The sequence below is a fragment of the Phyllostomus hastatus genome, unplaced genomic scaffold (assembly GCF_019186645.2).
Source record: "Phyllostomus hastatus isolate PE091 unplaced genomic scaffold, TTU_PhHast_1.1 phas_scaffold_12, whole genome shotgun sequence".
NCBI lineage: Eukaryota > Metazoa > Chordata > Mammalia > Chiroptera > Phyllostomidae > Phyllostomus > Phyllostomus hastatus.
This window is the reverse complement of record NW_025334007.1, coordinates 12,865,589-12,882,704: the sequence shown is the minus strand read 5'-3', so window position 1 is coordinate 12,882,704 and position 17,116 is coordinate 12,865,589. Positions and strand designations below refer to the sequence as shown.

At 37.3% G+C, this 17,116-nt stretch overlaps 1 protein-coding gene across 3 annotated transcripts in view; it reads right to left on the bottom strand.

Moving 5' to 3' along the window:
* The window catches only part of SCML2 (Scm polycomb group protein like 2), a 71,277-nt gene extending 55,023 nt beyond the window's left edge, over positions 1–16,254 (bottom strand). For 2 of the 3 annotated variants that reach the window (XM_045856146.1, XM_045856148.1), the window contains exons 1-3: positions 16,157–16,254; positions 2,776–2,897; positions 1,703–1,748 (exon numbers count right to left, since the gene is read on the bottom strand). In XM_045856146.1, coding sequence (XP_045712102.1) covers positions 1,703–1,733 — 31 coding nt within the window. In that variant the 5' untranslated portion in view covers positions 1,734–1,748; positions 2,776–2,897; positions 16,157–16,254. The remainder of the gene's footprint in view (positions 1–1,702; positions 1,749–2,775; positions 2,898–16,156) is intronic. The other variant, XM_045856147.1, reaches the window with a different exon arrangement.
* Between the last annotated feature and the right edge of the window lie 862 nt (positions 16,255–17,116).

Below are 17,116 nucleotides of genomic sequence, written 5' to 3'. Positions count from 1 at the left end.
AGTCTGTTTTGTTCACAGCTGTATTCTCAGTGCCTAGAACAGAACTTGGCATGCGTAACACCTTCAAGCATTTGTTAAATGAATGAATAAATAAATAAACCAAAAACAAGCTGAGATGCTCCTTACAATATTAAAATTAGCATGCCCTAGAAATAAAATGGATGCTTTTGAGAGTTTAAAACATAACAAGGAAGCTAGAATATGATATAATTCAATGGAATAGGCAAAGTTCTGTGCCAAGCTGAAGAGCTCAAACAGTGCCACACCTTGCGACTTCACCAAATCAAAGATATTACAGTATTTTGTCCACATACATTACAGTATGTATCTCTTAAAGATAATTTTTTAAAAGTTAATGTTATACTGAAAAAATTAAGTATAATTCTTTAATATCATCAAATAAGCACTCAATGTTCATGTCTCTCCAGTTGTCTTAATTATTTTAAGTGAATCTGTTTAAATCAGGACACGAATAAAGTCCATCCATACATAGCAATGGCTGATATGTCTCAAGTCTTTTTTTCCCCATTTTTTAGCTTTTCTTTAATGGATTAAAATAGAATTTTATAATTCTTTTTTAAATAATGTTTTAGTTTATGCTGTTACTGTTATCCCATTTTTCCCCCTTCACCCCCCTCCACCCAGCCCACCCCCACTTCCACAGTCCATCTCCACACCATAGTCCATGTCTATAGGTGCTTCATATATGTTTTTTCACTAATCCTTTTACCTTATGTCAAGCAGTTCCCACCACTGTCCTCCCCTCTTACCATTGTTTCTCAAGTCTTTTGATCTATAGGCTCCTTTTATTCTTTGTACCTGTTCCCCCAGCAATTTATTTTTTTCTGATGAACCAGTTCAGTTTTCCAACCTGGATTTTGCTGACTACCTACTTGTGGTGCTGAGTTCTTCTGGTCCTTATATTTTCTCTAAATTAGTATGGGTATCTTGATTAAGAGCTTAATCAGATTCAGATTTGGCTTCTGGTGGGGAGGACAGGAGAAGACGACTTCATAGGTGGTATGTGTACTTCTCACAGGAGGCTCCAAATTAATATCTAGGTCCTTCTCTTTTTTGGGTTATGACCAGCCATGAATGGCTATTGCCTAGACCCATTAGTTCATTAGTGTTTGTAAAATGGAGATATTCTAATTTTATCATCCTGTCTTTATTAGCCAGAAAACTTACATGGAAAGAAACCTGCCCTCTTCAACCACTCAGATACCCTGAGGTACAGATCATATACAGAAGTCACAATCAATGCTTTATTCTTTTCCTTTATTTTCTCATTTTTGAAATAATGAGTTGGATCCCTAGCATTCTCCACAAAAAACCAGCAAGCTTTTTTTTTAGTATCATTATAAACTCATGGATTTAACCATACTTAATATGTTTCCATCTAATGCTGTTTTACCTTTAATAGTTCTTCAGATTTGGATTCTGAATGTGGCATTGTCATAGACTGTTGTATGACCTATTCACTTAACCTCCCTGAGTGTCAGTTTTCTCATTTATAAACTACTAAGGGAAGACAAGATTACCGTTAATAGTTCTTCAGTTGTAAAATTTCAATTTTAAGCACCTAACAACTCCTATAACTTTTATTTTCAAAAAGGCTTTTTCAAAAGTTCAGTCAACCAGAAAATATTCATTCCAAATGAAAACGAAAAATATTAGCATTTTTTAGATAAGTAAATTTTACCTCCACTCATTGTTTGCTCTGTGGTATCCATTTCTGGTGTTCTTTCCTACAAGGAGAAAAAAACAATTAATGCCTCCTTTTAACACATTTCAAAAGGGTGATATTATTAGAAATTGGTTATAGGATTAGATCATTTTAGTATCCTTTCCTTGAACAAAAATGAGATATCTTAGTAGTTGCTAATGGATAGGGGAAGAGGAACAGGGGCGTGACTGCTAATGGGTATGGGTAAGGGTAAGGGGTTCCTTTTTTGAGGTGATAGAAATATTTTGTAATTAGATAGTGGTGATGGACACACAACCTTGTGAATACACTAAAAACTACTGAATTGTACACTTTAAAAGAGTGAATTTTATGGTTAAATGCATGTAAAAAAGCAGAGATAAGTTGGTAGAGTTGGGATTCAAACTGAGGCCTACCCCAAAAGCCTACTTACGCCCATTTTACAAAAAGATGAAAGAATCATGACTGTGATTCACAAGTGTTGGTGAAACTTGTAAGAACTGCATGAGTCAAGTCTAATAAGACAATTACTCATTAGAAAGCCTGTGTATTTTGAAGCAACTACATTCATTAATCCGAACTTTTCCTGCATGTCCTCAATGTGACAGTTCCCCTACAATAAAGGTAAATAATACACTGTCCTTGCTCTCCAACAGCTCCATCTAGTCAGAAATAGGCATATGAACAATACACAACGTGAGCGCTATAAAAGAGGTATGTAGCCATGGCTGGGTAGCTCAATTGGTTGGAGCATCATCCCTGTGCACCAGGGTTGTGGGTTTAGTCCCTGGTTGGGGCACATATAGTAGTCAACCAGTGAATGTATCATCAGTAAGTGAAAAATGGGTCAATGTTTCTCCTTCTCTTTCTCTCTCTCCCCCCCTAAAATCAATAAATACAATTTTTAAAATTTTAATAGGCATATACACTATAATACTTAATATGGCATACAGATATCAACCTCCAATTACTCTGTGTGCCTGTAGTTGGAACATGATTTGTATAATGGAGGAGAATTTGTTATTTAAAAGAAGCCTACGAAGAATACATCATTAAGTCACCCAAAATACCTTGGTTGTGGGTTCTATCCCCGGTATAGGCACGTGCAATCCCTGGTTTGGAAGTGTACAGGAGGCAACAAATTGATGCTTCTCTATTGCATCAACGTTTCTCCCTCTTCCTTCCTCTCTCTCTAAAAGCAATGAAAAAAATGTCCTCAGATAAGGATTAAGACTTTTTAATTACATTTAAAAAGATCATAAATCAAAATGTAAAGCTTAAAATTACAAAATTTCTAGAGAACAGAGAGACCGTGTGACTTTGAATTAGGCAATGATTTCTTAGATATTACACAAAATAGTACAATGTTTAAAAGGAATTGATAAATTGAACATCAAAACAAACAACTGCTCTTCCAATGACACTGTTAAGAAAATAAAAGAATAAAAACATGTATCTGATTTTTAAAAAATCTGCATGCAGAACATATAAAGAACTCTAACAACTCAATTTAAAAAAAAGACAGCCCAATAAAAACATAATTGGCAAAAGTTCTGAACAATTACTTTGCTAAAGATACACAAATGGCCAACAGGCACATGGAAATATATTCAACATCATTAGTATTCAGGGAAGCTCAAATTAAAAACAGAATGAGATACCACTGCATAAATGGCTAAAACTAAAGAGACTAACAATACCAAATACTGATAAGATGTGGAACTGGACCTCTCATACACTTCTGGTGGGAATATAGAACAAGTATTTCTTTTTTTTTTTTTTTAAAGATTGTATTTATTTATTTTTAGGGAGGGAAGGGAGGGAGGGGAGAGAGAGAGAGAGAGAGAGAGAGAGAGAGAGAGAGAGAGAGAGAGAGAAAAACATCAATGTGCGGTTGCTGGGGGTTATGGCCTGCAACCCAGGAATGTACCCTAGCTGGGAATCGAACCTGGGACACTTTGGTTCCCAGCCCGCGCTCAATCCACTGAGCTACGCCAGCCAGGGCTATAACAAGTATTTCTATAAAAACAGAACTTTCTTAAGAGTTAAACACAAACCAGTGAGTAGTTTAAAGCCACTATCAAGAGTGAGATTGCGTCCACTATGGCAATTTAAGGATTCTTTCAGGGTCACGATAAAATCAAAATCATTTGCCCTAAATATTCTTCTTTCACTATAAAGTAGACAGCCTTCACCGTTTTCCCTCTTGAGCTATGTAGCTTCCATATTTCACTATACCAATCATTGCAATGTTAAATGAAATAGTTTTCCCTTTAGGAGGGAAATATGATCTTGGCCCTATTTTATTTCCTTTATATACAGTGGGGCAACAATGGGTTTACAGTTGTTCATATGAAAAATAACACAATAATAAATAAATAGTAATACAAGAATAAATTCTGTGTCTCGCAACTGTAAACCTATTTCTTTTCAAACATTCTGAAATTCATACAGTTCACTGAAAATTTATTTTCTCCTCTGACTCTCCCCAATATGCTTGCTATCCAAGTTTTATATTTGGCATATGCAAATATACAAATTCTCATTCAACCTAGGGACTAAATCTAAGATCAAAGCGAATGCTTAAACTTACTTTTGAGCAAAGAGGGATTTCTGTGTTAGAAAGTATGACTACTTACACTGTCTTAAACTACAAACTGCCATGTACTATACAGACAAAACTGACCAGCAAAATATTACAACCTCCTCCCTACTACAAAATGCCTAAACCTTAAAGGTAAAAAATTAAACCCCTGATGGGAAAATGGATAATTCCACTCCAAAGAAACAAAGCAAATATACAAATTACTTCTCTACTGGGCTTTCAAACTATAAGAGCTAATCCATTTAAACCAGTCAACAAAATATTTTTTTTGTCTCACTTGAACACATGACTTTATTTACAGACATTTATTTACAGACACTGAGCATAGCCCCATGTGTCAAGTGTTTATGCCCATAAGATTCAAAAAGGCAAAGCCTTTGCCCTCTAGGAGCTCCCCTGCAGGGCTTCCCATGCTATTTCCACCCAATATTTCTACCCAACAGCAGATATCAAAGTAAGTCTTGCATAATACAAGTTATTCACCTGCTTACCTTTCCTCATAGATTGCAAAGTGATTGAGAATACAGGCCATACACTACTCTTCTTGCAGCTCTCATACAACTAGCACAAAGCCTTACACTTAAAAAGTACTCAAATGTTCACGGACAGTGACTAATAGTGGCTAAAATTCACTATAACTATATATATAGGTTTGTATAGGATTATATGAGTAAAAGATTTAAGCATGGAGAGAAACATAGGACATATACTAGCTTGTGATGGTAAAGATGATGGTATGTACCGACTGGGTGTTGTAGGGGGGCTGAGAGAGTGGGAGAGATGGTATTTTGTAAATATTTCCTGTGTGATATAACCCTATTTGTATAAAATTGTAAGTGTGCACAAAGTAATACAAAAATATTTTAGTGATTCTCCACTTTTGCATCATAGGTGGTGAGATTTTGGGTGAACCTTATTTTCTTCCTTATATTTCTATGTATTAATTGAATTCTTCACAATGCTATCTATTAAATAATCAGAGAAAGTTATTTTCATGGGGGGCGGGAGTGCTCTGATAGTTTTTTAAATAATCCCTAAATGTTGTTATATTATTAAGAAGCTCTATATATACAATGCTGGTCTGTCACACTTAACAAATTATACATATTCTTTTTTTTTTAGATTTTATTTACTTATTTTTAGAGGGGAAGGGAAGGAGAAAGAGAGAGAGAGAAACATCAATGTGTGGTTGCCTCTCACGTGGCCCCCAATGGGGACGTGGCCTGCAACCCAGGCATGTGCCCTGACTAGGAATCGGACCTGCGATGCTTTGGTTCGCAGCCCGCACTCAATCCACTGAGCTATACCAGCCAGGGCAAATTATACATATTCTTAAAGAAAAAAATTATATTGTGATGATTCCTGGTAGCCATATCAACTACATATTAATATTATTTCAAGTGCTTAAAGCCATTCAAGTTACTTCATCTCTGAGTCTTCATTTTTTTCATATGTAACTTAAAACTAATATCATGTATACCTCATAGTGTAGTCATGAAAATTAAAGATAGTAAAGGTAGAGCACCCAGCATAGTATCATGAATAAGTGGAAACTCAGAGACTGTAGTCTATCCCACCCCATTTGCCCTAGTTAAAATTCCCTGAGATGAGTGAGTTTCAGCATTAACACTTAACATTATGTTGTAATGATACCTGAACATTACTTAATTATTCTTTTAAAGTATGGACCAAAAAGGTGTTTAAAGAAACAAAAGTGCTTTAAGTATATGGTAATAGAAGTAAACTAGATTTTGGGTGGCGAGCACACAATTGAGTATACAGACATTGTACTATAATGTTGTACACCTGAAATTTATATGTTATTAACCAATGTTATCCAATAAAGTTCAATAAAAATTAAAATTAAAAAAGAAACAGAAATGCTAAGTTTAAGTCACTCTTAAATTAAGCAGCACTAAATAAACATATATACATACACATATATATCTATAATGGCCAGACATATAATTACCAAAGAAAGAAGCTGCCACCTAATAACCAGCATTATTGGAAAACTTATAGATTCTAGCTAAAGCCAAAAGAAACTTGATGTCACCCTATGCTGTATAACTCTGAGATATGATTATTCATGAATATATTATTTCCTTTAGGGTTGGTGAGTACTGAAAATAGATTTTGGCCCTTTGTGAACCAAAAAAGCCTTTGTGGACTCCTAGAAGCTAGAATAGGTTTTTTCTTTTTATACATTCATCACCCCCCATAAGCAAAAGGGAAAAAAATCACCTATAATCCCACCATCAAACAATAATAACCTGCTGTTAGACATATAGTATATATCCTTTCAATTTTTAAAAATCACATATGTAAATCCATATATTTAAACCACTCTTAAATGTATATTTTCCAAATTCTATTTGTCATAATCTTCAAATGAAAATCTTCTTATATGATAAATTCATAGAGCCAACATTTTATCTAAAATGGAAACCGGACAATAATAAATGTGCAAAGTTAAACCCCAGAGAAAACTTCAGAAAAAGCTTAACTTTGCTCTCAATACACTTTGAACTGCTTCAGCACTTTAACAAAGACTCAGACCCTACTCAAAGTAGTGATCAATGTTACATGGCAGAGAACATTTTCGTGAGAAAAAAAAAAAGCTTTGTTTTGTTTTTACCACCATAAGGAAAAGTTGCCTCACTAAATGCATATAAGGAGCAACTCTACTGCATTAAAGAAAAAAACCCCTGAAATATAAATAAGCCAAAAAAAAAGGTATTACGTTCACACTATTTTATAGTGTCTGACATTTAAATTTCCTTTACCAAAAGAGCAGTTACACTAAATCCAGCAGGCTTTGACCAAGCATAGACAGCCTGGGATCTCTTACAAAACAAAACCATTTGTTTTGCTGCTTGTATCTTGACACAGATTTAATCGCTAAGAGACCCAAAAAATGCTTTGGAAAGTCTTATATTGTTTTAAACCATTTTCTCAACATTATTAAACAATGTAAATAGTGATTAATAAATAAATTATTAAACCTGAAACTCCAGCTGCACTTATCTGATTCTGGAGAGAATTCTAGTTTGGTTGTTTTTTTGTTTTTTGTTTTTGTGTGTGTTTTTTTTTTAAGAAAGACAGTTTCTAAGGACTATTTAGCAAGTTAAGGAGTCTATAATTCTAAGATTATAGAATCTTTCCATTATTTGGTTGCTTGGGGTTTTTGTTTTGCCCTTCCTTTTTGTTTGTTTTATTTTGAAGATAAGGTATTATATATACCATAAGTCTCTAATTAGAGACTACTACCTGAAGAGTCAATAAGGGTGACAAGGACAGGAACTAAATAAATAAGTTTAACAAGCAAAAATTTTCCCAGGGCCCTTTACATTTCAGCTATTATAAAATAGAATTATAGCAACCTGAGAGAGTATAAAAGTAAACTAAACACAGATGTTGAGCTGAAAAATATAAATTTGTTCCTATATCAACAGCAAGGTTTCCTGCCACTTTTCTCAGACAGAAGTCCCATAGGTGGGAATAATGTCCAAACTTTAACATTCATTATTAAACTTGTTCACTGAACCTCCCATTTGACAGATACTAAAACCCACATATTTGAAAGAGTAAAGTGACTTTAAATTGAGATAACATCAAATTTTTATTGGTGTGGAAAAGACTCTCAAACTATATTAGATATTTACCATATTAATCTTTTCCTGATGTCCAGGATTTTGGTAATAAATATGGTAATACCCATAATACAAAGAATTGCTGTGATACCTCACTTTCTGCAATTTGGCCTCTACTTTCCCTCTTCTCCTATAACTGCTTCCAAGTCTTCAATTGCCTCCTGGACATCAAACCCCATTTCAGTCATTCTTCTTGACACTTCAGAAGCCCTCTGTGGTAGGTAACTCTTCATTCCTGACACCTCTCCTCTTTGAGCCTCAGACATGTGTTATTTCCTGGTTGTCCTACCTCTATTATCCCTGTGTCTACTTCCTCCTTCTGTCCTAGCCATTGATCTTGCTTAGTCGCTCAGTCTGTTGTCTAGATTCTAGAAACTCATTCTATTCCATGGCTGATATAACACCCCTATGTGGATGTTCCTGTATCAGTATCTCTAGTCCTCATCTCTCTCCAAAATTTCTAGTCTAGCCAATTGAACACCAGTTTGGATGCCTCACAATCACTTCAAACACTACATTTTGAAAAAATCAAACTCTTTTGCCCTCTAAAATGTGCTCCTCTTCCACTGCTTCCTATTTTAACAGGCACTATGAACTCCCAATCTTTCTGAGTTATAAGTCATCTTTGATTCCCCTCCTATCTTATCAAGTTCAAATCAGAAAGCGGGTAGCAAAAGAAAAATTAATCAAATCTAGTTTGTCAAACACCAAAAGACAGGATTCCAATATACTGTATATAATTTGAAAGGGAGAAATAAAAAAAAATACACCGTGCATCCTGGACAGAATAGATTCATGAAGACAGAAGAAAATAAAGATTACAGTCCCTGGGGTCTAATGATGGTGGTGTTGGCAGTGGTAATATCAACATTAAGAGCTGTCACTTACTGAGCTCTTGCTAAATGACTGATACCCTACTAGGGACTTTTATACCTTTTTCTTATCTAAAGCCTGTTATCGATTGATACTGTTATTAATGTTCGTTTGAAAGTTAAGGATACTGAGGCTCAAAGAGCTGCATAAGATCACCCAACTAGATTTGAACCGAGGTCCATGAATGTTTAACCATTATGCCAAAATTGCTTCTGTTGTGTGTATGTACATTCCTTATCTCCCCTGGTAAACTACAAGGTTTGGGGAATAATATCATATATGGTTCATCTTTGTATTCTCCAGTGTCTATCCAGTGTCCATCACATAATAGGGCCCCCCAAATGTTTGCTAAACAAGTAAATAAAATCTGCTGTGCTACAGGTTACTTATACATAAATTACAGAGCACCAGAACACTGCAGTTTTTAAAAATGTGGTGATATTTTTCTTTTGGCTGTTATTGTTGTCCTCTCTGTTCCTTTTCTCAATGTCTAATCTGCTGTCTTCATTTACACACAACTCTAGGTCAATAGACCAAGGAGAAAATTTTTTGAGATCTTAAAGACAGTTCCTGGCTCCCCACATCTTTTTATTTTCCATCATCTACCAGACCTTTACATTTCTACTCTGGATTTGATTTCTAGGATGTTTGAGGTCCCAAAAAGATAGGCCCCAGCATAAATGGGTTAGTATTACAGGTATTTTTTTTTTCAGGGAGAAAAGCAACTAGGAATACATGTTATACCAAAATTCAGTGTATAAGTTCTAATTATATAACAATTGGAACCAAAACATATGCTAAAACCAATATTCACACAAAAAAGGAAAACACAGTCCCTACACAAAAAATAATCTAACTGCAAAAATATTTCATTCTATCTCCTTGAATATATGCATTAACAATAAGAAGTTTCAAGGCTAAGAGAGGTTAATAAATGTTTGTTGGTAGTTTTAAAGAAAATGATGGACTAAGTGATGGAAATTATAGTACACACATATAACTCACCAGAGACTATTAATGAAATAGCACAAGTAGAATTTTTTTTTCATTTTTAGTCTACCTCATTATACAAACACTGCTTTCAAACTTGTAAAACAAACAAAATAGCTCTTTATTGCCCAGTCAATACACAAAAGGATGATAGAGAAGTCTGAGTTAACTGCATCAAACCTTTAAGTTTTTTGTTTTGACTGGAAAATAATTTATTTTGGCTTGAAACTTTGGTTTCAAGGTTACTTCACATTTATGCTTAAATGCAAAAACACACATTGATTTGATTCAAATACGTTATAGCTATATATTTTCCTTTTACAAAGAGAAGCTAGCTCTTTTAACTAAAACTTTGCTTCTGGTAATGGTGATTATCCTAGCACAGGATAGAAAAAGCATATATATCCACTGTACAGCCATATGTAACCTGTTGAATTGGATAGGATTCATTATGTTAATATTCCAAGTAAATTATCAAATTTCCCATTTTCTGATATATCTATAAAAGTAAACAGAAAAAAATCCTAAATTTTAATGTGTGATTACTTTTAAAAATAAATTTTAATCTCTGAACTGTCAATAATCAATATTAGGAATGAACATTTTTGGTAGTGAGGGTTTATCAAATCAAACCTTCTGGAGGAAATTAAGAGTTCTAGAGAGGCAACTTTAAGTATGCTTTAGTAAAACTGACTGCAACAAACTAGAAGTTAATCCTTTTCTGTGTAAAGACAAGCCCCCCAAAAAACTATTTTCAAGAACTTTTAATTTATCTAAAAACATAGCCTACAAGTTAAAATAATTCATACTTACAATTTTAAAATAATGTACGTGAAAGTTCTGCATTTAGTTAAGAAGTATGTATGTTATGTCAGAAAACAGATAAATGAAAGACAAGTCAAGGGTTGCAAAAATCCCAGTTTATACTTGCAAATTCCTAAAGTTCTAAAGCACAGCCACAGGTTAAATGTCTAAAGACCTGCTGCCCACCGACATTTGCAGAGGACTGGACTTAATAGCAGGGCATGTCAATTTACTACTACAGGCAGCTCTCCATGCCACATTTCAACCAAAGAACTGGGTCAGATTACAGCCTGTTCCTATTATCACAACAGTCTAGATTTATGGTTTCTAACACCAGCCCTACAAGAAATAATGGGAATGATGACAATGACAATTCCTGCTAGACAACAGGCTACAGAAAAGCATGCAATAAACCACAATCTGAAGTAACCAGAAAACTAAACATCCCTGACAATGCTTCAAATATGAGGCAGGTGTCAGTAAATTGCTTATTTAAATATTTCTACAAGCTCAAAAAATCTCAAAGTTTCTAGTCTAAACCAAGCAATATATAAATGTACTTATCATTATTGAGTACTATATTTTCTTTTAATAACCATCAAAGTCAATGTGTTTAACAGATTTATTAAAACTCTACCAAGTTAATAAAAAATAAATACTGATAATTACATTTCAAAAAACTTTAAAGTATATTCAAAAATATTCCACATAATACTTTAAATCTATCAAAAGAAAAAGAAGACACATTTCACAGCAAAAGGCACATGTTTACAACTGTATTCAAAGGCAGAGAACTGGAGAAGAAACACATCTGATTCATTCACTGCTTAATTTAAAACTAAATATATAATCAAAATCTTAAACCAGCTAAAAATGAGGAGAGCTGGGAAAAGTGACCAAATGTTTAAAAAAATAAGAACTTTGTCAATACACGTGCTTAAAAGCCTAAGCAAATGAAGCTGTTTATGTCTGGAATTCAGCACCAGTTAATCCTTATGAGAAACAGAAGTCCAGATAAATCAAATATATAGTCTAAAGACAAGAAGCAAAAAGAGTCTCACCAACTTTCCCTGAGAAAAGAAAGCATCCTTAAAGTATGCCCTAGAATTGCAATATATCTGTCCCATCTGAATTTTACAATGGCATGTTACCACAAAAGGTGGGCACTCTCTTTCCGCTCTTATAACAATTTGCTCCTATAAACTTAGGAAGGGGCAGAGCCACAGCCATAAACGTAGATCACAAGTAGTAGGTAATCAAATGCTCTCCATTTTCAAATGTTTCCCAGCTCTTTACTCATACAAAGCTTATTTTTTTAACTCTTTGGTTAAATAAGGAATTCATCTAGCCTAGGTCAGATGATTGTGAAATTAAGTTACCAGTACCATCATATAAACTGCTTATAGGAGCTTCAAATCTTTCACCTTTAACACAGTAAGCTATCCCTATTTCTTACATTAAAACCTTTCCATCACATGTCCAAAAAATGAAAGAGAAAGATTTAGGGATATATGTTTAGTAGAAATCACTTAGCATTAAAATCACTAGTGTTATTATTTATAAGGTGGCTAAGGTTTAGTTATATTAGACAACATAAACACAAAATAAGCAAAAATGCCTTACTCATGAAAACCAAAGAACATATGCACATTTCAAATCCTGGATAGTTTCTGAAATTTTCTCAGAATTTTCACCATCTTTCAGAACTACCATCTCTGCTATCTTTTTAAAAATGACATGTTATCACCACAATAAAGGCATTTGTATGCTTAGAGTAACTAAAGCCCAAACTAGTTAGAGCCTAGAAAACTTATCACTAAATTATACTAACCCATTTTAATCGAAGATAAACAGCAGTGGTTTCTTTCATCTATTTCCCCAAGGTAAAAAGATCATAAATATTAAGACCCCCAAGCCAAGGAAGGATAAACTTTTTCTTTCAAAATCACCAACATTTGCCATTTTTTAAATTTCCACTTTTTTTTTGGTTTCTGAAATCAACAATCACCTCAAATTATATTATGTAGTAATTTTCAGACATTAATAATGTTCCTAAAATTCTTAGGGGCACTTGATTTGGTCACTCCAAACTATAAAACAGCTGGCAATGCCAGACCAATATTCCCACCATAGCCTCACTACTCTAACATTGATGACTGTGAGAGATCTCACTTTGTTCATATCTTGTATTTCCAAAAATCAGAAATATGTCAATAAGGAGACAATGGGGTCTCTCCCCAGAAGAGGAGTTAATAGAGATGAACTCAGACTTCCATTTACAACTGAAATGAGAATAGAGGGGAAAGTTATACATAGGGTAACCTGGCCAAAAAAAAAGGACTAGAGGTGACTAATAACTCAAATAGCAAAAGATCCCTTGCATGCACCAGTGTTCCAGCTACTAAAGTTACAAGTGATTTGTATTAACCCAAACAGAGGAGCAGTAAAATACTCAAGTGAAAATGTCCTCTTTCTACTCTCTCCCATCCTCCAAGAGCTCAAACTAAAATTGTGGTTGGGATCTTCCTTAAATGGGACAAGGGACTACGTCATTTTCATTCAAAGACTTGGTATTTACTCAGCCTTTTCAAGGCACTTTACTATATCATCAATTATTTCTCAGTGAGGCAGTGCAGGATTACCCTGACCATTTCAATGATGCGGAAACAGACACCAACAGCAAAGGGAACAGGGGCAGGAAGAGGGGAGATAGGAAGCATCTGGGAGGAACAGGCAGGCAGCTAAAAAGGAACAAACCCTAAAGAAAATAAGAGTCACATCTGGCTTATAGCTGACCATCATAACCTTTATTTGTTATTTTTGAGCTCAGAGAGTTCTAAAACATTTTGCAAAAAGAAAGTGCTCTAAATGACCAGTCAGTAAATATCTAGTTACCTCCTAAACTACTTGGTCATAGAAGTAGATTTTTTTAGCATTAAAAATACCCAATCTCCAAAGCATATTCTGATTTCAAGTTATACCAGTCAATTTCCCCTCAAACATTATGTTTGATCCAGAAAATAATCTCTCATAAAAATGCATTTTTATAGAATCAGAACAAAAGAAGTATAAGTTAAAATCACACAAGTCAGAAAATTAAGTTACACCCAGAATTTCACTTAGAGAATTATGACCAAAATTCCTGAATTTGCCCTTGAAATAAGAGGACTGCTTGTTCTACATTCATACAGGTTTTCTTAGCTATAACCTTGAACTTTTCAGGAATAAACTACTGATGAACAGCCTTAAACACCCAGAAACCACCACACATAGCAGCCTCTAAATAAATGTACATTGAACTGAACTCCATACTGACAGCACAGTGTTGACTATCAACACTTAATAAAGATGTGTTGATTGAACTATAAACCAAAAGGACTGACCTACTGCCTCATGAGAAAAACTGGTATCACTTAAGATTGGCTCTAATTTTTTTTGTACATATTATGACATCCTTAGCTTTAAAGCATCCTCACACACAATGTAGTTTGGTTACATTAATCTTTTTTTCCAAACTATCAACTTCAAAACAAGTCAGATTCTCTTAGTAAACAGGTATACACCCTCAAAGAACACATATGGTTGTGTAACATATATAAAATTTATTCAAAAATTCCAAAACCATTTTAAATGGTATTAGACTAAGTTTTTTTTTAATTCTATCAGACTGTCTTGAAAACTATGGATAACACTACAGCTGAACAAACACAAGACATCAGGTTAGTGCTTTCTTGAAATCCCAATTGGACTCATTTCCAAAAGCTTATTTTCACACTTCTCCCATTAAGTATACAAAACTACAAACAGAATAAAAGAACATTCATCCTCGGAAATACATTATTTAATGAGTAATTCAGAAAAAGAATGGCAATAAAGGCAAAAATTATCATTATTGAAGAACATTCCCAAGCACTGCTCATGATGAAAATTAAATCTGCATCTATGAACTATTGTTATACAATTGCTTGTCATACGAAGCTATATTCCATGAGTATTATACATCTTATAATATTCTTTCCCCAAAGCAGAAATATAAATACCTCTGGGATCATTAAAAATGCAGCAGTATCTGCAGTGCTTTTTAGGAGAGAAAACTTTAATTTTGTAAATCATATGATCACAATGAAATACTCACTTCCCCTGCCTCAGTTTTCCCTAACCGATCCATTCACTTTCTGGAGGTGTCCCAAAATCACCCTACAGCTAAGTCGTCAATCCTAATCTAACTCTTCAAAGTAGAGGCCAATATGAAATTGTAATCACACTTTATAATAAATCACAAATGTTTTACAACGTTTTTTAAAAATCAATAGTCTTAAATGAGAACTTGTACCTAAATACCTGTGCTGTCAAAACATTTTGCGGGAGGAGAAGCCCAATTACTGTTGAGCCCTCAAAGCTAAGTAAAACCATGAAGCGCAAAACCTATTAAATTCACCTATACGCTCTCCCTCTGAGGATTCACACTAGGATGCGGCACAACTACTAACCAAGTGGGAAAAGCGAGAACGCCGTCTGGAAACGAAGGTAGCAAAGGTCCCTAGCCAGCCCCGCCACTCCTCCGCTCCTCCGCTCCCCCGCTCCTCCGCTCCCCTGTTCCTCTGCTCCTCCACTCCCCCGCTCCTCCGCTCCCCGCTCCTCCACTCCCCTGCTCCTCCGCTCCTCCACTACCCGCTCCTCCACTCCTCTGCTCCTCCACTCCTCTGCTCCTCCACTCCCCCGCTCCTCCACTCCCCCGCTCCTCCGCTCCTCCACTACCCGCTCCTCCACTCCCCCGCTCCTCCGCTCCCCTGTTCCTCTGCTCCTCCACTACCCGCTCCTCCACTCTTCTGCTCCTCCACTCTTTCGGAGAGCAGGAGCCGCGCTTTCCGCCCACCCCCCATCAGAGAGCGAGCCGTAGCCTCCCGCGGCGCACCAACCCCCCCGCCAAAGGCCACTGGCGCGCCCCCCTGCTTCTCCCCACCCCCAACAGCCACGAGCCCCAGGCGCGACTCTGAGGTGCACCTCGCACCAATGCCCAAGCCCGCGCTCCGCCACTGGCGCATCCTTCCGAGTTGACATTTCACTCCCAAACTCCAAAAGTTTACTTCACAGGTCCCCGGAGAGCAACCGAGCGAGTTTAAGCCCAGATCACACAAAGTCATCCCCAACCACGCAAAGTCAGCCCCACCGCCCACCTGCCCTGCCCCGGGGCCCCGACCCGACCCCACTCATCGCTGGAGGATGCTCCGGAGGGTGCTGTGCAACGGGACCCGGGGGGATTCTTAGACGCGACACGAGAAAGGCTGAGGGCACTACATGCGGCAGGGGATCCCTGGCCTCGAGGAATGAAGTCGCCAAAGGTGGGCGACAGAGGTGTAGGGCCCAGCTAAGGCCCGATCCCGCGGGGAGGCTAAGGGGGCGTTCCTCGCGCGGGACGCGCCGCGAAAGGCTCTGGGCTACCCACCCGCCCGCGGAAAACAACCAGATCCTAGACCACAAGGCTCTGCCTCTCTGGTCCTCAAGGGGCCCGGAGCCACCACATACCTAAGGTCTTGTCGGCAAAAGGAGCAAATTCGGTCACCCTGGTCAACGACTCGCGCGAACAGGCACCAGTCTTCACACCGCTGCCGCCATATTTGAGAAGCCGCGCGCGGAGCCGCGCATGCCCCGCAACCGCCACTAGCGCCCCGCCCCCTCTGGCCCGCGTGCTCTGCGGTTGCCGCGTGCACGCCCTTTGACCGCGGCTGCACGCGGGGCCCGAGTAGGGGGCTAAGCTGTGAGCCCGCGCGCGCAGACAGTGTGAGCCCGGGAAAGCTCTTGGCCGTTTTCCCATATCCTCCTCCCACAGTCTGCCCTCCCGCCAAAATAAAACCAGTCGTAGCCCCTGCACCCAAGACAGTGGTGGGGAGGGCCCTAACTGGGAATCCAGGGTGCGCGTCAAGTTCCATCCTGGGAATTCGCTCCCCTTGACCATCGCCTTCGACTCTCGGCCACCACCCACCCTAACCACACACTCAAAAAGCGGGCACTTTCCTAGGAACTCGAGCAAGGTCCATGAGAAAAAAGCATCTCGCTAGAGCAGCTTAAGCAAAACCACTCCTTCGCGAGTTCAGCATATTCCTTAAAACAGCCCCCACCCCCACCAAAGGGTTTTTGCCACGCATTCCCTTCCAGTTCCACAATCTGAATTTAGTTCATCTAAACCCAAGCTCGAATTAAAGGGAACTACATTAACCCTAGGGGAAAATATGTTCGCTGGCTGAAGGGTGCTCGGGAGTGTCCTCTAGAGTGCATTTTGGGGTCTCCTCCACTTGATCGGAGCTGTGGTGCAGGTGAAGGTCGTACCTAAGAGGATGGAGCAGGCGTAAAAATGTAAAAATAACCATAAAACAGCCCACGAATCTCTCCACGTAAAATGTGGCAAAGTATAGAAAACCAGAGAAAGTTATCCCACCCCTCGTTGCGAGGGTGGATATAAGCAGATTTAAAACCTTTTGTTTACAA